The sequence below is a fragment of the Hyla sarda genome, chromosome 2 (genome assembly GCF_029499605.1).
Source record: "Hyla sarda isolate aHylSar1 chromosome 2, aHylSar1.hap1, whole genome shotgun sequence".
NCBI lineage: Eukaryota > Metazoa > Chordata > Amphibia > Anura > Hylidae > Hyla > Hyla sarda.
This window is the reverse complement of record NC_079190.1, coordinates 252,043,104-252,066,711: the sequence shown is the minus strand read 5'-3', so window position 1 is coordinate 252,066,711 and position 23,608 is coordinate 252,043,104. Positions and strand designations below refer to the sequence as shown.

General features: G+C 44.3%; 1 protein-coding gene across 2 annotated transcripts in view; it reads left to right on the top strand.

The window, feature by feature from the left end:
* Positions 1-23,024, top strand: part of LOC130355994 (uncharacterized) — a 31,309-nt gene extending 8,285 nt beyond the window's left edge. The window contains exons 2-3 of one of the 2 annotated variants that reach the window (XM_056556964.1): positions 21,539-22,586; positions 22,909-23,024. In XM_056556964.1, the coding sequence (XP_056412939.1) occupies positions 21,566-22,586; positions 22,909-22,958 (1,071 nt within the window). In that variant the 5' untranslated portion in view covers positions 21,539-21,565 and the 3' untranslated portion in view covers positions 22,959-23,024. Of the gene's footprint in view, positions 1-21,537; positions 22,587-22,908 lie in introns of those variants that run through there. The other variant, XM_056556963.1, reaches the window with a different exon arrangement.
* The last annotated feature ends 584 nt before the right edge of the window (positions 23,025-23,608 follow it).

Sequence of the window (23,608 nt, the reverse complement as noted above, 5' to 3'; positions counted from 1 at the left end):
GCCAGGTTTACCATCTGCAACACAGCTTGCTAAGCTATTCCTTGGTCATATCTTCCGTCTACATGGATTGCCTACTCATATTGTCTCCGACCGGGGAGTCCAGTTCATCTCCAAGTTCTGGAGGGCCCTCTGCTCTCGTCTCTAACTTAAATTGGACTTCTCCTCGGCTTACCACCCTCAATCCAATGGTCAAAACGAAAGGGTGAAAGAGGTCCTGGGGGACTATCTTCACCATTTTGTCTCTGCCCGCCAAGACGACTGGTCCGATTTACTACCCTGGGCCGAATTTTCTTACAACCATAGGGATTCAGAATCCACTGGGACTTCACCCTTCTTTGTGGTCTATGGACTTCATCCTCGTCCTCCTCTTCCCTTGTCTTCTTCTTCTTTCGGAGTACCTATGGCTGACGAACTGGTGTGGAATTTTGCCTCCATCTGGCAGAAGACTCGTCACTCCCTTCTTCATGCAAGGAACCGTATGAAGTCGCAAGCGGATAGGAAAAGACGCCCTCCTCCCAAGTTCTCTCCTGGGGAAGAAAGTGTGGTTATCCTCCAAAATATCCACTTTAAGGTTTCCTCCAAACTGGGTCCAAGCTTTTTGGGTCCCTATAAAGTCAAAAAACTACTTAATCCCGTGGCTTATTCCCTCCCTCTGCCCTCCTCTCTCTGGATCCCGAATTCCTTCCATTTCTCCCTCTTGAAGTCTGTCATCTACAATAGTTTTTCTCAAAAGGACATCTCGCCTTCCTCCATCTCTGGTACCTCTGATGTTTTTGCTGTTAAGGAAATCTTAGACTCCAAGCTGGTCAGAGGAAAACATTTCTTTCTTGTGGTTTGGGGTGTGAGTCGGTCCGAAGGAGAGGACTTGGTAACCACGTCACAATATCTTGGATAAGGACCTTCTCAAAAAATTTCTGAACCACAAGAGGAGGGGGAGACCAAAGGGGGGGGGGGTACTGTTACACTCGGCGCTCCGGCTGCAAGCTCCGGCCGTGAGCGCGGTGTCCCTGTGCCCCCGTCTGCCAGCGGGCTGGGATTCGCATCGCGCGCACTCGCAGGAGCTCTGAAGTTTAAAAGGCCAGTGCGCCCATAATTAGTTGTTGCACCTGACACTACATTATAAAGTCCCTGCACCTCCTACACTTCCCTGCCGGATCTTCAGTGCCCCTAGCCTGAGATTAAGCATCCCATATTGCCAGTTTGTCTTACCCAAGTATCCAGATCTTCCCGCTACGTTATTTGACTTTGCACCTTTGCCACCTGCCTTGACCTTCTGCTACGTTTGACTACGCTACTGCCTTATCCTTTGGTACCTCGCCTTGCCCAGCTACCTATGGGGTCAAGCCGTGTCGGGGGTAGCGACCTGGGTGTTGCCTGCTGCAGTAAGCCCATCCTGCCTTGCGGCAGGCTCTGGTGAAGACCAGCGGCACCTTAGACTCCGCTCCCTGATACCGTCCGAGTCATCCGCCACACAGGTTAGAGGATCCACATCCAGCTCCGTAACAACTGCATGTTGAGGATGGTGATACATATATATATTTGTAAAATAACTTTATTCATGTTTTATTTATTATTAGTACCCGGTGCTGCCTATTTTTTCCTACCTAATCCTTGTGGGGGAGGAAAAGCAACAAAGAAGGAACCTTTTGTCCTCACATCCCGACCTCACATTCTGACCTTATATCCCCAGCTCATATCCCAACCTCACATCCTGTCCTCACATCTAGAGAAGAGCGAATTTTTGGAAAAATTCGATTCAGCCAATTCTCCAAATTTTCGCAAAAAATTTGTTTTGGTTTGAATTTATTTGCAGCGAATCACTATTAAAAACGACTATTTCTGGCCTACAGAGAGCCTCAGTAGTGGTGTAGAACACTTTGCCTTGCTGTAACATGCATAGGGAGTGTGCTAGGTTAGTGAAATAATACTGTTATTCAGTATAACATGCAGATTAGAGGCATCACTATTAGTATCACTGACGCAGAGCGTCTGGATGTGGCAGCAGGGTCAGGAGACCATATAGCATCACAATTGAAGAGATTAAAGAGATATTTTTATGTAATTTTTATTTTATTCAATTTTAATTTATTTAAAAAAAATTTAAATCCTTTTTTGAGGACCCATTCTGGTGAGCATCGAGATGGCGGTCCAGCCCCGGCCTTTCAGTGCCCCCCGCCTCGACTGGCTTACTCTGTGTGGAACTGCGAATGTTTCATTTAATCACTTATGGTTCATTGTTATTGCTCCAACCTGTTTCATTGGATTCTTGTGGTAATTCCAGAGGTAATAAATGACAACGACTAGAGAAGAGTGAATTTTTTAAAATTTGATTTGTCCAATTTGATTCGCTCACCTCTATTGAGGACCCATTGGAGGGCAAGTCTGATGCAAGCAGCCGCGGTAATTCCAGCTCCAATAGTGTATGATTGCTGCATTGTAAACTATGGAAAAGCTCCTAGTTGTATCTTAAAATTGAGGTGATGGGCCGCCGCAAGGCCTATCCTAGCCCCTGCCTCTCAGCGCACCCCCATGCTCTGAGTGTCCACTTGAAAAGGGAGGGACTGCAGTACCAGCAACTTGGACAGGAGCACATTTAACTTCTGTGCCGTTGGATAATTGGGCGCATAAAGCTAGAAGTGGCTGCAGTGAAAAAGCTTGTACTTGTGTCTTAAAATCGAGCTGGCGGTCCTCAGCCAGGCGAGCTACTGATAAGGATGACCATTATGATTTTGATTACTGATCAATATATATATCTTAAAAATAGATATATATGCTAATGTTAATCAAGTGCTGAAGAAAAATATTATTATCCTTATGAGACATATCAGCTTGCTATTTGCCTGTAATTTAGATGAAGACCTTGGGACGACGCCCAAAGGCGCAAGATAAAAAAGTTGGAGACAAAACATCTGAGAAATATGTGCAGACTGTGCAGAGTGACGGATACATCTGGAGTTTTCTGTTGGAATAGGGGGGTTGCAGCAAGGTGACCTATGATTGAGAAGCGACTGGGTGCTTAGAAGTAAAGTTTACGTATTATACAGATGCACATACTTAAACAACCAATCAAAATATAACACGATGATTTTGATGTGATGACTAACCTCCCCTTTTTGTCAACTGTAAAAAAAATGTATTCCTGTATAATAAACAGAACTCCTTGGGACAGCTCCTTAGCCAGTGTGAGCTAAACTTCTGCTGAGAAGGAGATTTATACCAACTTTTTGTCTGGTGTTTATTTCTTGTGTCGACACGCAGTATACTAATTTGAACAGTGGCAGTCACTCACATTTCAAGGCCTAACCAGCAGCCAACCTTAACACTACCACCTGTTCCAGCCCCTGCCTCTCAGCGCCCCCCTGACTGTGAAAGTGTGAATGTTTAATTTAATCAGTTATAGTTCATTGTTATCGCTCCAACCTGTTTCATTGGATTCTTGTGGTAATTCCATAAGTAATGTATGATGTCGACAACCATAGGGTGTCAGTCTTGAAAAGATGACATCGATTATTTTTTTATTTAAAATTAAGATTTTGATTAGTTTCACAAGTTTAATGTCCCAGGTGCTCGAAGCGTTTACATTGAACTAATACTGTATGACCACAAAACCCAATATAACAGAAGAAGAATTAAAATAGATTAACATAAAACATTTTAATTAATGTGCGAGCAGCATGAGGAGACCACATGGCAACGGTTTGTCTGGGTCCTCTGTCTCGTCTTCCTCATCACCCTGTAGCTCCACAGCCTGCTCCTGCTCCTCCTCTCTTTTCAGATGACTATAAAAACCACCCATTTTCGCAAAACCTTGCCTGTGCTCCACTGTCCCCCTCCTCCTCCAGTTCGGCCCCCACAGGGCTCATGGGGCCTCGAGATGTAGGCGCCACGTCTCCAGTGCCCTGACCAGTCATCGTTTCCTACACGTGTTGTACAATATGAAGCAGTGGAATGATGTAGTTCATCCCGTAGTCTTGGCGACTGACTAATAATATGGCTTCCTCAAAGGGCCTGAGCAAACGCCAGGTGTCATGTATGAGCTGCCACTGGTTGACATTGAAGTTAGACAGGGGAGTCCCTGTAAGGCTGAGCGCTCCGGTCCGTGCTCTGGGAACGGAGCGCTCACAGCCTTTTCCCGCTGCGGTTGCCCCGGTCAGATGTGCTGACCGGGAGCGCACCGCTGTCTCCCCGTCTGGTGGGGATGCAGTTCGCGTGGTGAGACACTCCCGCACGCACCGCATCCCATACCCCTTACCACGCTCCCGTACTTGCAGCGCCTCCCTCCGGCGCTGCCCTGTCCCTGCGCGTGCGGTCCCGCTCTCTAGGGCGTGCGCGCGCCGGGCTTCTTAAGTTTAAAGGGCCAGCACACCAATGATTGGTGCCTGGCCCAAATTGTTAATTAAGGGCCACTATTTAGCTGTCCAGCCCCTTCCTGCCCTTGCCGGATCTTTGTTGCCATAGTGCCCAAGAGAAAGCGTTTTTTGTGTATTCCCTGCCTGTTGCTGAACCCGTTGCTATTGGCTACCGCCTGAGAACCGTTGCCGCCTGCCCTGACCTTTTGCTACTTCGGACCTCGCCACTGCCTGACCCTTCTGTACCGTGCCTATCTCAGCTGCCAGAGAGGTTGAGTCGCTACTGGGTGGAACGACCTGGGGGTTACCTGCCGCAGCAAGTCCATCCCGCTTTGCGGCAGGCTCTGGTGAAAACCAGTAATCCCTTAGACTCCGTTCCCCTGGTCTGTTCCCGCACGGCCCACGTCATCAGCTTTCTGGCACAGAGGATCCACCACCTGCCTCCGCTACCAGCTACCAATCAGTGATGGGTTTTCTCTGTTTGTAAAGTTGGTCCAACATATGCAGGGTGGAATTCCAACGTGTGGAAACGTTGCAAATCATATTATGTTGGAGGATGCTGTTCTGCCGCTGCAGCTTAAGGAGGGTGTGCTTTGCGGTGTACGAGTGGATGAAGTGCATGTATAGTTTTCTTCCCATTAATAGGATGTCTTGCAGATGGGGGTAACACTTAAAGAATCACTTGACAACCAGATTGAACACGTGTGCCATACAAGGCGCATGGCTCAGGCTTCCTTGAAGTAGCACAGACAACATGTTCTTCCCGTTGTCGGTCACCATGGTTCCCATTTCCAGTTTTCGTGGAGTAAGCCATGATTCGATTTCTTGATGAATGATTTTTATCAGTTCCTTCCCTGTCTAACTTTGTTTGCCATGGCAAACCATGAGAAGAGCAGCATGACACTGCCGTGCCCTGCACATATGATATGCTGGAGGGGCATTTTAATTAAAATTATTAATTAAAATTAATTAAAATTATTTATTATTAAAAAAATGTATGTAATGTGCCGGCAGCATGAGGAGACCCCATGGTGACGCAATGACACAGCCTGGAGGTGGCAGGAGCATAAGGAGACTATAAAGTGTCAGAATGACCAAGTCTGGAGTTGGCAGCAGCAAGAGGAGACCATAGGGCCTCACAATTGAAAAAAATAAAGATATATTTTATAATTTAAATTGAAGATTTTAAATAGGTTAACAAAAAACATTTTATGTAATGTGCCAGCAGCATGAGGAGACCATAGGGCCTTATAATTGAAAAGATGAAATATATATTTTAAAATTGAAATTGAAGATTTTAAATAGATTAACATAAAAATGCTTATGTAATGTGCCAGCAGCATGAGGAGACCGCATGGCGGCACAATGGCACAGCCTGGCACAGCATGAGGAGACCAAAATGTGGCAGAATTACCAAGCCTGGAGGTCGCAGCAGCAAGAGGAGACCATATGGTGACAGAATGTCGAGACAAAAGGGCCTCACAATTTAAAAGATTACATTTATTTTTTAGATTGCATGTGGCCATGCTAAAATCCTCCAGATACTTGATGAAAAGCTGCCACACTGCAGAGTAGCTGATTTTACCCCCAACAGTCTACATTGACTGACTGCTAATGCCGCTAACTCCAGGGACCCCTGTTCCACTACTTCCTGGGAAGGTAGGCTGCCGTGAAGCAGGTGGTCTACCCTGGGCACTTTTGGCTCCAGACTTCCCACTGCTGCCACCATGCTGACTCCCAAACATGCTACCACCTTACTAGCTCAGCTGCTGCCTCACGGGCAACCTGCCACCCACTTCTCCTGATGATGATGAAGCACCTTCTGCACCCGACTCCCAAGTGTGATCGGCTTCATCATCATCGAGTTGTGTCTGCACGTCACTGATGTCCTCCTCAGGTTCCTCAACAGTGTGTGCTTCAGGAGCCTGAATGCTTGCAACACTACCTCCCACGTCACTCCCCTCATCACTACTTGCCCGCCTGGCGAAGGATCATGGCTTATAAAATCATGGCTTTGTCCAAGCTGAAGCACAACATCTAGCAAATTAGGGTGGGATAGCACTCCTCTGTGCTCTCTCCTGTACTATCAGACAGGTGAGAACACAGAGGAGTACTATCAGACAGGAGAGAGCACAGAGGAGTCCTATCAGACAGAAGGGAGCACAGAGCATTACTATCAGACAGGAGAGAGCACAGAGGAGTACTATCAGACAGGAGAGAGCACAGAGGAGTACTATCAGACAGGAAAGAGCACAGAGGAGTGCTATCAGACAGGAGATAGCACAGAGGAGTGCTATCACACAGGAGAGAACACAAAAGAGGACTATCAGATAGGGGAGAACAAAGGAATCCTATCAGACAGGAGAGAGCACAGAGGAAGCATGAGGACACCATATAGTGGCAGAATGACACAGCATGGAGGTGTTGTCAGCATGAGGAGACCATATAGTGGCTTAATGACACAGCATGGACATGTTGGCAGCATGAGGTCACCATATAGTGGCTGAATGACACAGCTTGGATGAGGCTGAAGCGTGAGGACACCATTTAGTGGCTGAATGACACAGCATGTAGGTGTTGGCAGCATGAGGAGACCATATAGTGGATGAATGGCCCAGCCCGGAGTTGCCAGCAGCATGAGTAGGCACTAGGCCTTCACAATCCCTAAGATTAAAAGATGAATTAAGAAATTTAAACCGAAGATTTTGGATAGCGGGTGCTACCTATGAGAAAATTTGAAATTACCAGACCCAGGCCCCACAGCGGCATCAGTAACCCATATATTGCCTGAATGACAAAGCCTGGAGTTGGCTGATGCACAAGTACACACCAGGGCTTCACAATCCCTCCAAAAAAAACACAATTTTTGAAATTTTTGAAAAAGATTTTGGATAGCGGGTGCAGATTGGTATGCAGATTTATTGGTTATAAGATTATAAATAGAGATGAGCGAACGTTTCAAAAATTCGATTCGGCCAATTCGTCGAATTTTCCGGAAAAGTTTGTTCCAATCCAAATTTTTCCGCGGCGAATCTATATTAAAAAAGGCTATTTCTAGCCTACATACAGCCTCTATAGGGGTATAGAACACTTTGCTGTGTTCTAAAACGCATATGGAGTGTGCTGAGTCACTAAAATAATACTGTTATTCAGAATAACATGCAGATTACCGGCATCGCTTTCAGAATCATTGCCGCACAGCAGCACAATGACAGAGCCTGGTGGTGGCATCAGTGTCAGGAGACCATATAGTGACTGAATGACAGTGTGGAGGACACGATATAGTGGCTGAATAAAACCGCTTGGATGAGGCTGAAGCATAAGGACACCATATAGTGGCTCAATGACACAGAATGGAGGTGTTGGCAGCATGAGGACACCATATAGTGGCTGAATGACACAGAATGGAGGTGTCTGCAGCATGAGGACACCATATAGTGGCTGAATGGCACAGTGTGGAGGTGTTGGCAGCATGAGGACACCATATAGTGGCTGAATGACACAGCTTGGATGAGGCTGAAGCATGAGGACACCATATAGTGGCTCAATGACAAAGAATGGAGGTGTTGGCAGCATGAGGACACCATATAGTGGCTGAATGGCACAATGTGGAGGTGTTGGCAGCATGAGGACACCATTTAGTGGCTGAATGACACAGCTTGGATGAGGCCGAAGCATGAGGACACCATATAGTGGCTGAATGACACAGAATGGAGGTGTTGGCAGCATGAGGACACCATATAGTGGCTGAATGGCACAGTGTGGAGGTGTTGGCAGCATGAGGACACCATATAGTGGCTGAATGACACAGCTTGGATGAAGCTGAAGCATGAGGACACATATAGTGGCAGAATGACACAGCATGGAGGTGTTGTCAGCATGAGGAGATCATATAGTGGCTTAATGACACAGCATGGACATGTTGGCAGCATGAGGACACCATACAGTGGCTGAATGACACAGCATGGACATGTTGTCAGCATGAGGACACCATATAGTGGATGAATGGCATAGCCCGGAGTTGCCAGCAGCATGAGTAGGCACTAGGCCTTCACAATCCCTAAGATTAAAAGATGAATTAAGAAATATAAACTGAAGATTTTGGATAGCGGGTGCTACCTATGAGAAAATTTGAAATGACCAGATCCAGGCCCCACAGCGGCATCAGCAACCCATATATTGCCTGAATGACACCATATAGCAGCTGAATGGCACAGTGTGGAGGTATTGGCAGCATGAGGACACCGTATAGTGGCTGAATGACACAGCTTGGATGAGGCTGAAGCATGAGCACACCATATAGTGGCTCAATGACACAGAATGGAGGTGTTGGCAGCATGAGGACACCATATAGTGGCTGAATAACACAGCTTGGATGAGGCTGAAGCATGAGGACACATATAGTGTCTGAATGACACAGAATGGAGGTGTTGGCAGCATGAGGACACCATATAGTGACTGAATGGCACAGTGTGGAGGTGTTGGCAGCACGAGGATGCCATATAGTGGCTGAATGACACAGCTTGGATGAGGCTGAAGCATGAGGACACCATATAGTGTCTGAATGACACAGAATGGAGGTGTTGGCAACATGAGGACACCATTTAGTGGCTGAATGGCACAGTGTGGAGGTGTTGGCAGCATGAGGACACCATATAGTGGCTGAATGACACAGCTTGGATGAAGCTGAAGCATGAGGACACCATATAGTGGCAGAATGACACAGCATGGAGGTGTTGTCAGCATGAGGAGACCATATAGTGCCTTAATGACACAACATGGAAATGTTGGCACCATGAGGACACCATATAGTGGCTGAATGACACAGCATGGACATGTTGTCAGCATGAGGACACCATATAGTGGCTGAATGACACAGCTTGGATGAGGCTGAAGCATGAGGACACCAAATAGTGGCTGAATGACACAGCATGGAGGTGTTGGCAGCATGAGGAGACTATATAGTGGATGAATGGCACAGCCCGGAGTTGCCAGCAGCATGAATAGGCACTAGGCCTTCACAATCCCTAAGATTAAAAGATGAATTAAGAAATTTAAACCGAAGATTTTGGATAGCGGGTGCTACCTATGAGAAAATTTGAAACTACCTGATCCAGGCTCCACAGCGGCATCAGTAACCCATATATTGCCTGAATGACACAGCCTGGAGTTGGCTGCTGCACGAGTACACACCAGGGCTTCACAATCCCTCCAAGAAAACACCACAATTTTAGAAATTTTTGAAAAAGATTTTGGATAGCGGGTGCTACCTATGAGAAAATTTGAAATTACCAGACCCAGGCCCCACAGCGGCATCAGCAACCCATATATTGCCTGAATGACACAGCCTGGAGTTGGCTGATGCACGAGTACACACCAGGGCTTGGCAATCCATCCCAAAAAACACCACAATTTTAGAAATTTTTGAAAAAGATTTTGCATAGCGGGTGCTACCTATGAGAAAATTTAAAATTAACAGACCCAGGCCCCACAGCGGCATCAGTAACCCATATATTGCCTGAATGACACAGCCTGGAGTTGGCTGATTCACAAGTTCACACCAGGGCTTCACAGTCCCCCGCAAAAATCACCACAACTTTAGAAATTTTTGAAAAAGATTTTGGATAGCGGGTGCTACCCATGAGAAAATTTGAAATTAACAGACCCAGGCCCAGCAGCGCCATCATTTTTTTATTTGAAATTTAAAAGTACCCCAGCGTGTGGGTACGAAGGACTAAATCCAACAACCCCCCACAGGGCTCATGTGGCCGTGAGATTTAGGTGAAACGTCTCCATTGCCCTGATTGGCCATTGTTTCCAAGACTTCTCGCCAAGGCAAACCATGTGAAGAACAGCGTGACACCGCCGTGACCTGCACACATGGAAGGGCCACTGAGACTTGTCCGGGCAGTGGAGGTTTAAGAAACAGAGGAGGATGTGGAGGCAGAGTAGCACACTGTCGCAGGACCAATGGGCTTTTACAGAGTGTAGCAGGAAGCATCATTGAGAACACACCAGGGCTTCAGAATCCCAAAGAAAAAACAACCATTTTTAAAATAATTTTAAGAATATTTAGGACAGCGGGTGCTACCTATATGTGGCATGAATGACACAGCCTGGAGTTGGCTGATGCATGAGTACGCACTAGGGCTTCACAATCCCTCAAAAAAAAACACAACAATTGTAGAAATTTATAAAGAAGACTTATGGATAGCAGGTGCTACCTATGAGATAATTTGAAATTCCCAGACCCAGGCCCAGCAGCGCCATCAGTAAACCATATATTGCCTGAATGACACAGGCTGGACTTGGCTGATGCATGAGTACTCACCAAAGCTTCACAATCCCTAATAAAAAAGACAAACATTTTTGACGAAAAATTTTAACGAAATTTAGGACAGCGAGTGCTCTTTATATATTACCAGAATGACGCAGCCTGGAGTTGGCTGCAGCATGAGGAGACCATTGAAATGTTTGATTTTTTTATTTGAAATTTAAATCAAAATTTGTGTCCCGGACCCAGCGGTGTGGGTACAAAGGACCTGATCTTACAAGCACCCACAGGGCTCATGTGGCCGTAAGATGTAGGCGCAACGTCTCTATAGCCCTGACCTGCCATTTTTGTTTTTTGTAACTTTGTTTAAGAACAAGCTCATATCCAAGAGTCCAGAAGACTCTATAATGCAGGACAAAGGACCACCAAAAGACATTCTTCTATAAAATAATTTTTTATGAAATAAAGAAGCAGAGTTCATCCCTCTGCGTATTTTTATTGAAAATTTTACTTAAAAAATCACACGCAACAATCATTCAATGGTGTAATGGTTATTATTGTGGAAAATTCTAGTTTATTACTGTGATGATTATCAGAAAATTTGAAAAAAACACTACCCTAGAGTGTTTAATAACCCCATACATTGCACCATAAATGTTGAAATTTTAATTAAGCATGTATGTATGTATTTCAAAAATCCGAAAATTAAAGGCCCAAGCCCAGAAGCATCAGGAAGTCAAGTACTTCCTGAAAGACACAGGAGCAGTCAGGAGTATGCATCAGCAATACCCAAGAGGCTTTAATAACCCCTTACATTGCACAATCACTCGCGAGATTGAGCAATAACAGGTGTGTTATGCCCTCAGATGTCCGGGGCTGCACGCGCGCTACACTGAACGGACCAGCGTGTGTTTATCTTTCACCGACAGGTGCGAGTAACCCGCTGAACCCCCTTTGCGATAGGGATCAGGGATTGCAATTATTTGCCAGGAAAAAGAATCAAAACTAAGCGCCGGTCATAAGCTCAGGTTCATTAAGTCCCTGCCCTTTGTACACACCGCATGTCTCTACTACCAATTGGATGGTTTAGTGAGGTCCTCGGATCGGCCCAGGCGGGGTAGGAGAAGGCCCAAGCAGAGCGCCGAGAATTTAAAGATCATTGTTGAAATTAGCATTAAGCATGTATTAGCTACTGCTAAACTTCCAAAAATTCAAGGCCCAAGGCCTGAGGCATCAGGGAGGCAATTATTTCCTGAAAGACACAGAATGAGTCAGGAGCAGTCATTCGCAGTACCCAAGAGGGTTTCATAACCAACCCCTTACATTTAAAGATCAATGTTGAAATTTGCATTAAGCATGTATTTAGCTACTGCAAAACATCCAAAAATTGAAGGCCCAAGGCCTGAGGCATCAGGGAGGCAAGTAGTTCCCGAAAGACACAGAATGAGTCAGGAGCAGTCATTAGCAGTACCCAAGAGGGTTTCATAACCATCCCCTTACATTTAAAAGTCAATGTTGAAATTTGCATTAAGCATGTATTTAGCTACTGCTAAATATCCAAAAATTGAAGGCCCAAGGCCTGAGGGCAGGGAGGCAAGTAGTTCCTGAAAGACACAGAATGAGTATGGAGCAATCATTTGCAGTACCCAAGAGGGTTTCATATCCCCTTACATTTAAAGATCAATGTTGACATTTGCATTAAGAATATATTTAGCTACTGCTAAACATCCAAAAATTAAAGGCCCAAGGCCAGAAGCATCAGTGAGGCAAGTAGTTCCTGAAAGACACAGGATGAGCCAGGAGCAGGCAATCGCAGTACCCAAGAGGGTTTCCTAACCAACCCCTTACATTTAAAGATGAATGTTGAAATTTGCATTAAGCATGTATTTAGTTACTGCTAAACATCCAAAAATTAAAGGCCCAAGGCAAGAAGCATCAGTGAGGCAAGTAGTTCCTGAAAGACACAGGATGAGCCAGGAGCAGGCAATCACAGTACCAAAGAGGGTTCCATAACCCTAATTGATAACCCAAGAGGGTTTCATAACCAACCATAATTGGGAAATGTTGGTGTAGCAGCTTGGTCAATCGACTCTGAGGCATCTGGCATTGGTGGCTGGAAATCCTGGCTGATCCATCCCTGATTAATCTTGACAAACGTCAGTCTCTCCACATTTTTGGTGGACAGACGAGTTCGCCTAGGGGTGACTATGGCCCCGGCCGCACTAAACACCCGCTCTGATGGCACACTACTGGCCAGGCAGGACAGCTTTTCCAGGGCAAACTCTGCAAGTTGTGGCCATAAATCAAGTTTGGCTGCCCAGAAGTCCAGCGGATCTTCAATGGTTGTTGGCATGGCCATGTCAAGGTATGCCACCACCTGCTGGTTCAGGTCCTGCTCCATGTTTACCTGCTGCTGATGAGTTGCTTCACTATTCGGGTGAAGAAAGCTACTCATCAGCGACTGTAGGCTCAGGCTGCTGCTGATTGAGCTGGTACTGCTCCTCCCACCCCTCCCCTCCCCAGCAACCATGGCAGTGGAAGGTGAGCGCAGAGGGCCCCCCGAGACCTGCGAGTGGATGGACCATATGGTTGATAGGCATCAGCCAACTGACTACATGTAGAATGTCTCTGTAGTAGGTCAGTTTGTCCTCCCTCTCAGTGGCTGTAAAAAAGGCCCCCATTTTGAGACGGTAGCGAGGGTCTAATAAGGTGGAGATCCAGAAGTCATCCCGCTGACGAATTTTGACAATTTGGGGGTCACTACGCAATCAACTGAGCATGCATCGTGCCATTTGCACCAGTGACTCGGAGGGACTACTTGCCTCCATCTCCACTGCCTACTGCCACGGTGTGTCTGAGTCATCTGTCTCAACTTCCTCATAACCCTCCAGCTCCTCTGGCTGCTCCTGCTTCTCCTCTCCTGTCCGAAGACTAGAAACACCGGCCATCTCATCCAATCTAAACTGTGCTCCGCTCTGCCCCTCATCATCATCCTCCTCCAGTTCAGCCCCCACAGGGCTCATGTAGCCTTGAGATGTAGGCGCAACGTCTCCATTGCCGTGACCAGCCATGGTTTAAATAATTTGTTGTGGGAAATGTAGGAGTGGAATTACGTCGTTCATGGCGTAATCCTTGTGACTCACAAATAATGTGGCTTCCTCAAAGGGCCTCAGCAAACGGCAGGTGTCACGTTTGAGCTGCCACTGGTTCACATTGAAGTTACACAGGGGAGTACTCCTATCTGCTTGAATCATCAAGAAATCAGTGATGGCTTTTCTTTGTTCGTATAGTCTGTCCAACATATGGAGGGTGGAATTCCAACGTGTGGCAATGTCACAAATAAGACTATGTTGTGGGATACCGTTCTGACGCTGCAGCTCAAGGAAGGTGTGCTTGGCGGTGTACGAGTGGCTGAAGTGCATGCACAATTTCCTTGCCATTTTCAGGATGTTTTGCAAATGGGGTGAAGACTTGAGGAAGTGCTTGACAACCAGATTCAACACGTGTGCCATGCAGGGCACATGTTTCACACTTCCTTGTCGCAGCGCGGACACAATGTTCTTCCCGTTGTCTGTCACCATGGTTCCCGTTTCCAGATTTCGTGGTGTTAGCCATACTCGGGTTTCTTTACGAATTAACTTTAGCAGTTCCTCCCCTGTGTGACTCCGTTCGCCAAGGCAAACCATGTGAAGAACAGCTTGACACCGCCGTACCCTACACACATGGTACGATGAATGGCCACCGAGATTTGGACGTGCAGTGGAGACCGAGGACACGGTGGAGCATGAGGAGGCAGTGTCACACACTGTAAAAGGACCAACTGCCTGGGAGCGAGAGCGTGGAGGAGAAAGCGGTGTGACCTGTCCAAGTTGCTGTTGTGGCTGTGCAGGAACAACATTTACCCAGTGAGCCATAAAAGACAAGTATTGTCCCTGACCGTAGTTACAGCTCCACACGTCGGCGCTGCGGTGCACTTTTGAACACACCGACAGGCTCAAGGACTGGCCCACATTCTCTTGTACAAACTTATGCAGGGCTGGTACTGCCTTCTTCGCAAAGAAATGACGGCTTGGGACTCTCCACCTGATGGCACAAGCCATCAATTATCTGAAAGGCGCAGAGTCCACCACTTGAAAAGGGAGGGACTGCAACACCAGCAACTTGGACAGGAGAACATTCAACTTCTGCGCCGTTGGATGAATGGGCGCATACTGTTGTCTCTTGGACATGGCTTTGCCGATGGCTAAAAGTGGGAGAAGCAGGAGCGACAGAAGGAGGGTTTGAAACACAGCTCCCTTCGGCTGAGGTGGTGGAGCCTTGGCTGGATGTAGGAGGGAGCGGATGGTCACTAGGTGATGCAGCAGGCTGGACCACTATATCGGAGCCACGGTTCTCCCAGGCCGCTTTATGGTGGCGAAGCATGTGTTGACGCAGGGCCATGGTGCCAACATTGGGACCCTGGCCACGCTTCACCTTCTGCCGACAGATCTTGCACGTGGCTACGTGAACCTCCTCCGGATGCCTTATGAAAAACTTCCACACCGCCAAGTAGCTGATTTTCCCACCCGTAGTCCGCACTAATTTAATGCTACTGGCGCCGTCTCCAGGAACCCCTGTTCCACTACCTAATGGAAAGGTAGGCTGCTGCGAAGCAGGTGGTCTCCCCCAAGCACGTTTGGCTCCTGAATTTCCGCTCCTGCCACCACGCTGACTGCCAACCGTGCTACCGCCTTGCTGCCTCAAGGGCAACCTGCAACTCTCTTGTCCTGATGATGATGAAGCCCCTTCTGCACCCGGCTCCCAATTGCGATCGGCTTAATCATCATCAACAGGTGTGTGCACGTCACTGATGTCCTCCTCATGTTCCCCAACAGTGTCTGCTTCAGGACCCTGAACACTTGCAACACCGCCTCCCACGTCACTCTCTGCATCACTACTTGGCCGCCTAGCGGAGCAAGCGTCGCATGTCTCCTCCCCTTCTTGGCTGTCCAGTAGCTGCTGACTGTCCTCTATTGGATCGTCCTCAGTAAATAGTGGAGCTGAACCCACAGCATAAGATACTTTTTTAGGAGAGGGAACAGCATAGGACAAAGGCAATGGGAGGACACGGACTGCTCCCGGGCCATGCCAACTGAGGGTTGTGTCTGAGGAACCCACCGACTGTTGACTGGGGCTGTCAGATGTCAATTGTGATGATGTGGATGAGCGTGTTAACCAATCGACGACGGCAGATGGGTTGCTGGTGGAGACACGACCGCTGGCTGATAACGGGAGCTCAGGCATCTCACTGCGACTCCTGCTGCCACTCGCTCCAAGTCTGCTGCCAACTCTGCCTGAAGTATTTAGGCCTCTGCCACTCCTCTGTGCACATCCTGGCACTTCTCTGCCTGACATACTTAGTGCGTTTATGAGGGTATTACAATACGCTACACTACTCTTTAAACAGTATTTGTCTAGAACAGCACCTTGAACAGTATGTAGGCTCTTGACAGATTAACAGGTACTAGATGGTACAATACTTGGATGTACATATGCGGTATGCACTGATGAGGGCAGTAATATGCCTAACTATTAGCAGAAAAAAACTCTGTATTTTTGTAAAACACCAGCCAGTGGATACTATTGTTTGGACTTTGACGGAATGGAGCACCTTGACAGCTTAACAGGTACTAAATGGTACAATACTTGGATGTACGTATGTGGTATGCACTGATGAGGGCCTATTAGCAGAAAAAACTCTGTATTTTTGTAAAACACCAGCCGGTGGATACTATTGTTTGGACTTTGACGGTATGGAGCACCTTGACACCTTAACAGGTACTAAATGGTACAATACTTGCATGTACCTATCCGGTATGCACTGATGTGGCCAGTTATATATGCGTAACTATATGCAGAAAAAACTGTTAAAAAAAAAACAGCCGGTGAATAGTATTGTTTGGACTTGCACAGTATGTAGCCAGCCCCTTGACAGATTAACAGGTACAAAATGGTGCAAATGCACTACAATCCACTGAACAATCACATATTTCTGAACAGCAGCAGGACCCAACAGTGCAGCACCACAAAAAAAAAATCCAGGGATTAAATCCTAAATTGCACTCTGTCACACAATTCTGAGCAGCAGAAGTTTTGTGGAGCAAACAAAAATAAACTCAATTGGACTGAACAATGAGGAGATAAGATGCTTCAGAAAGTTCAGGCAGCTTGGAGATCTGTATGAGGCAGCTGACAGCTATCTGCCCCTCTCTGCTGCAATGCTCAATAACGTGAATAGGAGGTTTAGCAATCAATTATCCTTCTCAGTGTAACAGCACAGCACTCTGCACTCCTGCCTTTCCCTAATGCTGATGTGACTAGCAGTTGCAGTTTAACGCTGTGGTATGAGCTATTCACACACACACGCAGTCCCGTCCTCTCCATCTGAGTGCATAGATTAAATGAAGAGAGGCAAGATGGCCGCCAATTATATAGGGGCTGTGACATCACAGGGGTCAGTGAACACTGATAGACTGCACCTCACATGTGATTCAGGGTCAGCCCGCCTACCTTCATTCCCGCCGCTGTTTCCCGCCATCCCATAATCCCCTGCCCCATGTACTCACATGTGGATCCGCCATTTTAGGTCCCCAATAGCCTGGAACGCTGTAAAATGGAGTTTAATGAAGCGATTCGCGCAATAGAATCGCGGCGATATTCGTATTCATTGCGAATCAAATTTTTCATGAAATTCGTAACGAATTCGGGTTCGTCAACTTCGATTCGCTCATCTCTAATTAGAAACATAAATGAGTAATAAACACAATGATATATGCAAATGAATATCAATTAGACATATTAGTAAACATTATAAGCTTGTTAATTGACTACATATAGTTGAACAATACATGTGAGTAGTAAGTTACTTGTTACAATAAAACAAAGGCTACTTGGTTAGAAATATGATATATGAAAAAGGTTACATATCACTGTGTTCAGAGGAAACCTTATGATATCAAGATAAGCAATATCTAATCATAGATACATCAATATGGAATGCTAAATACACTCCCCGCCCCCTACTAACCAACTGCAAATCACATGATTCTATGAATGGGCAAATCCATCTAAGGATATAAACATGGAAGAACTTTGATATACTTCCAACCCATTGTGGACTATTTTCTAAACATGACTTGTGTAAGATTATTAAGACAATTAAATGATACAGTCTATGATATAGACTATATTTTAGGAGGAAGAACTTGAAACAAGTTTCCTGTGGGGGCAGTAGGAATTATATCAATATGTATAAGCAGTGCTTTAATGCTTTGATAGATTATGAGCCTCGATTCTTCTGCAGTTAGAATGAAGTCTCACAATATCCTAAAACTATAATCTCAAGATAACTAATTATTTTATTTAATTAGTTTATTCGCCAATCTAAATGAAATAATTCCATCCACATTATCCAAATTGGTCTTAATTAGATGGAATTCCAATTTTATGTCTCTTACCAAGTCTATGTAAGAACCTTGCTTCGGCTCTTAGAAACACGTGGGCATGTACATATGGTAATGACTAGTGTTGCTCGCGAATATTCGCAATTCGAATTTTATTCGCGAATATCGCATATTCGCGAATTCGCAAATATTCGCGACTATAGCGCTATATATTCGTAATTACGAATATTCGTTTTTTTTTTTTTTTTTTTCACAGTACACATCACAGTGATCATCCCTCTCTGCTTCCAGCTTATGTGGTGTAAGAAGGCTCTAATACTACTGTGTGAGACTGGTGTGCGAATTTTCGCATATGATAATTTTCGCATATGCGAATTTTAGCTTATATTAATTTTTGTATATGCAAATTTTCGCATATGTTAATTTTCGCACACGCGAATATTCGCATATGCGAAAATAAAACGAGAACATTACGAATATGCGAATATTCGCGAATATGACGAATATTCGTCCATATATTCGCAAATATTCGCGAATTCGAATATGGCCTATGCCGCTCAACACTAGTAATGACTATGATATCCCTATAATACCCATAATGCCTTTCCTATCGGTGTAATGTTAACTACCCATACCCTAGGGGGTGCTATTGCATAAGCAATTAGCATCATTACCATTAAGGGTTAACTGTCAATAACTGGTCTCAAACCCACATTCCACACTTGACGTATTGGAGCCATAATTATAAATTCAGGGTTTATATTTGACATATATAAGTAATTAAAACCTGGATTCTCATAGACATCTTGGAGCCTACCTAGACATCCAAATTTAATGGAGAGATAAGAATACCATGGAGGTCTCTTTCACACAGATGTGTGAATCTTTCTGTGTGTCTAGTTAAATGGGTAATTCATTGTTAGTCAGAATAACATTCACAAAACTGGCTAACTAGCCCTCTTATCTGTCTTATCTCAACAGCTATAAATATCTAAGGAGAAAAGAAGTATTCATCTCCCAGACTGGCACTTTTGTAGAGATGAAACTTTAGTATAAACTGTGGTCTATTTAGAACATGCAACATGGTGGACACATCATGTTATTATTCTATTAAACATAGTGATTCATTTTTGGGGCCTACAATAAGTATGACACAACAAAGACATTTTTACAAAGTATTAAATAAATATCAGTAAGCGTGTTCAATAATTTTACCCTGTGTCATTTCACATTGTTAAACAAACCAAAATGTTTTGGGTTGTTACCAATATCCAGTACACATTTTATGTCAATAGCACTTTTGGAAATATATTTAGTGAGAAAATGGTGATATGTTCAATACTTATTTTACCCACTGTATATGATGAAACCAAAAGAAAAAGAAACCACTTGAGAATGGACCATGTATAAACTAAAATGAGTTTTATTGAGAATAATATCAAGACATATAATGATTACACACACAGCATGGACAAACAAAAAGTGGGAACCAGGGAGCAGGGGGAGATAAAAAGAAAGTAACAATAGTATATATAGTGTCCAAGTGTGCTGAACAATTTAAAGTGCCAGCAACGTGCCATGAGTAAATAGGACCAATATCTTAAAAACGCACACAAAACGGATCACAGAGAAAACCAGATATAATAGTGACATAAAACAGTGAGACTCCCTCCGCTCCCCAGTTACCCACCAGACCTCCAACGCGTTTCACCCAACGGGGCTTTATCCAGGAGTGGTGGGCAACTGGGGTGGGGTACCTTATATATGCACAGCCGACCAATCGCAATGGTTACACAAGAAAAGATAATTACCTAAACGCCAGTATGCACTCCGGCACCATTACTGTCCTCGACTGCCGCTACACTGCACCACTTCCGGGTATGATGTTTAGAATGTAAAAATGTAAAAAAAGAGCTACGGCAAAATGGCCGTCCCTAGACCCTAGAGGCCAAAAATGCTTGGGACTACTAAAAAATGGCCGCCGCGCATGGGCAGTTTATGAAGTGCTATGTTAGCACAATAGACATCAGAAGTATGGCCACATACATACAAACAGGTAGGCTACATAAAAATGGAGGTCCTGCATGAGAAAAGTGATATACTAGATGTCTGAGTTTTATATATAAATAAATAATTATAGCAGCGGTAATTGTAAGGAGGACATAAAGTGCAGAAGTGCATATAGTAGGCATGGAATACATACAAAGAAATGACTAATATATATATAAAAAACCACATAGGAACAATATAGGAATTTCATGATAACAAATATGTAAGGTAAAATACGGGAATTTATTAACAAAATAAAAAATGTAATAAATAAGATATGAAAATAAGATATAAAATGTGCAACAAGGGATAAAATATACATATATTAAGAAATATATATGCAAAAACTATTTTATATATAATATAATAATGGGCAGTGAAAGTGCTGCAAAATGGATATGCGATACAGTGTAATAAAAAATGGGAAAGAAAAAACACATATATGTACATGTAAGTATGAAGGTGCAAACACATCACCTACATATGTGTAGAAAATCGTTGAAGGTCTTAAAGCGTGAGAACTGTGTGAGCACATATGTGTGAAAGAGTGATAAATTGCGTAGTGCAATTAATAAATATTGTGAAATAATATATAAATGGATGCATACTGCAAAATTACATATAATGAAAAAATGTAATAGGATGACACCAATACTTGCAAAAGTAAAGGGAAGGTATAGACCACATGATAGTGCAAGTAGTAAAAATGAAATGAAGTGAAATACAGTTAAGAATGAGACAAATGTGTGAGTGTGCATAAAAACCAGTGTATCACTGAAAAATATATAAAAGAAACTGTATCAATTCATAACACTAAAAAAAGCCACAGTTTAGCAAAAGGAGGACAAAAAATACATATGAAAAAATATATACAAATAAATATGAATAAATGAATAACATGAAACAGAACGAATAAATAAATAAGGTGCAAGTGCGAGAAAAATGGGGGGCCCCCCAGTGCAGAAGTGAATGAAAAAAGTAAAATGAAGATTAAACATATACTATGTCCACAAATGGACATAACCAGGTCCATTTAACGTATTATCCCGTATTATAATTCCTATATAATTACAACTGAACATATATATGTTGAAGTTGTTGTGAAGAAATCCACGTTGCTGGCACTTTAAATTGTTCAGCACACTTGGACACTATATATACTATTGTTACTTTCTTTTTATCTCCCCCTGCTCCCTGGTTCCCACTTTTTGTTTGTCCATGCTGTGTGTGTAATCATTATATGTCTTGATATTATTCTCAATAAAACTCATTTTAGTTTATACATGGTCCGTTCTCAAGTGGTTTCTTTTTCTTTTGGTTTCATATTTAGAGCATTTACCACAGGACCCTATACATTTATGAGCATATCTCCTCCCCCTTTTTTGGTGTTTTGACTTATTTAGTTTTTTTCTGTGTTCAAACAGATTCTTAAGGGGATAGTGCTCTTCCACATGGACTATAAAAGTCGAGATGCAACATGGCTAGCCAAGGCCCAAGACTTATTTGGCACTCAGTCTACAACCGGCGTGGACTCCATTCTCAGAAGTGATCAAAAAAGAAACTTACGTAACTTATTACATAGACGGACCAAGGTATGGTGGAACCGTATGTTTTTGCAGAAATACCTTGCTGGCAACCTTATCCCCAGGGGCCTACGAGTCCAGGTTTTTCCGTCCTATCCCATTGATGACAGTGGATTTAAGGAACAATGGGAGGACGCTTGCAATATTTGCTCTAGAAAGTTCCTTGAACTTTTAGTGGGACTTAACACACAGACTCTAGAAAAAATTGAGGAGGAAATTGGCGTTTTGCAGTCTACCCTGATTAGAGATTGGCCCCAGAATGAGATTGACTCATTCAACAAGGAATTGGATGGCAACTTCACAACTTGGGAGAACGAAATTCAAACGATTAAATCTAGAAAATATCATCGAGATCAACAGGATGCGTTATCCAGTAGGATTTATAGATGGCGTCAACAACCGTTACCTACATTAATTCGCACGGCTTCCATGTCATCAGTTGCTTCCACAAGTGCAGGTTCATCCGTCTCAACCTCTCAGAGATATTATTACCCCCGTGAGGCTCGGGACAGGAAGCGAAAAATGGAGTATGACAGCAACCGGAGGGCTCCGACAAAAAAACGTGGAAATACCAACAAGAATGACAACCAGGTGAGTCCAAATAAAATTATAAATTTGTCAACCCATATACTTACTGAAGCACAATGTGAAGTGTTGAATTTGGGCCTATCATTTTGCCCCACTAGTAAGTTTGACAATTTCTCGACAGTAAAAGATTTGCACCTCTTTGCACGCAAACTCACTTTCAAGAAAATCTTTGACAATGCACGCCCACAGACCACCGCTTCAACATCATTTGACTTGACCTGTACTGCTGATCAGCAAGTTACTCAGACCCTAATGGATTTACTCCAGGAACAGGAGATGGAGACTGCCACATCACAGGAAGGTAGGTTTCCTACAAGTCTCCTACCTAAATCTCAGAAGTTTCCATCATTATCTATGTTCCCAGAAATTGACCTCTTTGTGAAATTGGTCTCTAAGCATATTGCGGATATCCCAGAGACCAGGCATTATGACAACCTGACTAGGCCACAGAGATTAGCGTTGAAGGAGCTACAAGGGCTCAAAGAGGATGTCATAAATCCCTCAGATAAAGGGGGAAATGTGGTTTTGTGGCCTAAGTCCATGTATGAGAGAGAAATGATGCGTCAACTACGCCAAGAGGAATGCTACAAGCGACTTACCTACAATCCCACTTTATCTTTCAGGGAGGAATTGTCCAGACTACTACAACAAGCCGTTGACACGGGTGTCCTGACTGAGAAACAACGTGATTCTCTGATGCCAAAGGACCCTACGGTAGCATCAATTTATTTGTTGCCCAAGGTCCACAAAAATGCCAAATGTCCCCCTGGCCGACCGATTGTGTCAGGGTGCAATAATCTGAGTGAGCCATTGTGCAAATATATTGATTTTTTTTCTTTCTCCATTAGTTGAGAACTTGCCGTCTTATTTGAAAGATACCAATGATGTCCTACGGAAAATTAATCATATACAATTGGATGAAAATATGCTCCTCGTTACGTGTGACGTGGAGTCCCTTTATACGTCCATTAGACATCTGGATGGAATTGAAGCAGCAAGCTTCTTTTTGGCTTCTAGTACTCTGCCTAAAAATCTATGTACTTTCTTGGAAGAGGCTCTACTGTTCATACTGTCACACAATTTCTTTATCTTCAGGGAGACCCTCTACCTGCAGCTCCAGGGAACGGCAATGGGGGCGTCTTGTGCGCCCTCATATGCCAATCTTTTCCTGGGGCTGTGGGAGAGGGGTATCTTTCTTACCAACCCCGTACTTGGCATCGAGAAGGTGCAATTTTGGGGGCGCTATATTGACGATATTCTTATCATCTGGCAGGGTACGTCAATAGAATTGGAAGAATTCATCGCACGACTTAACTGCAATTC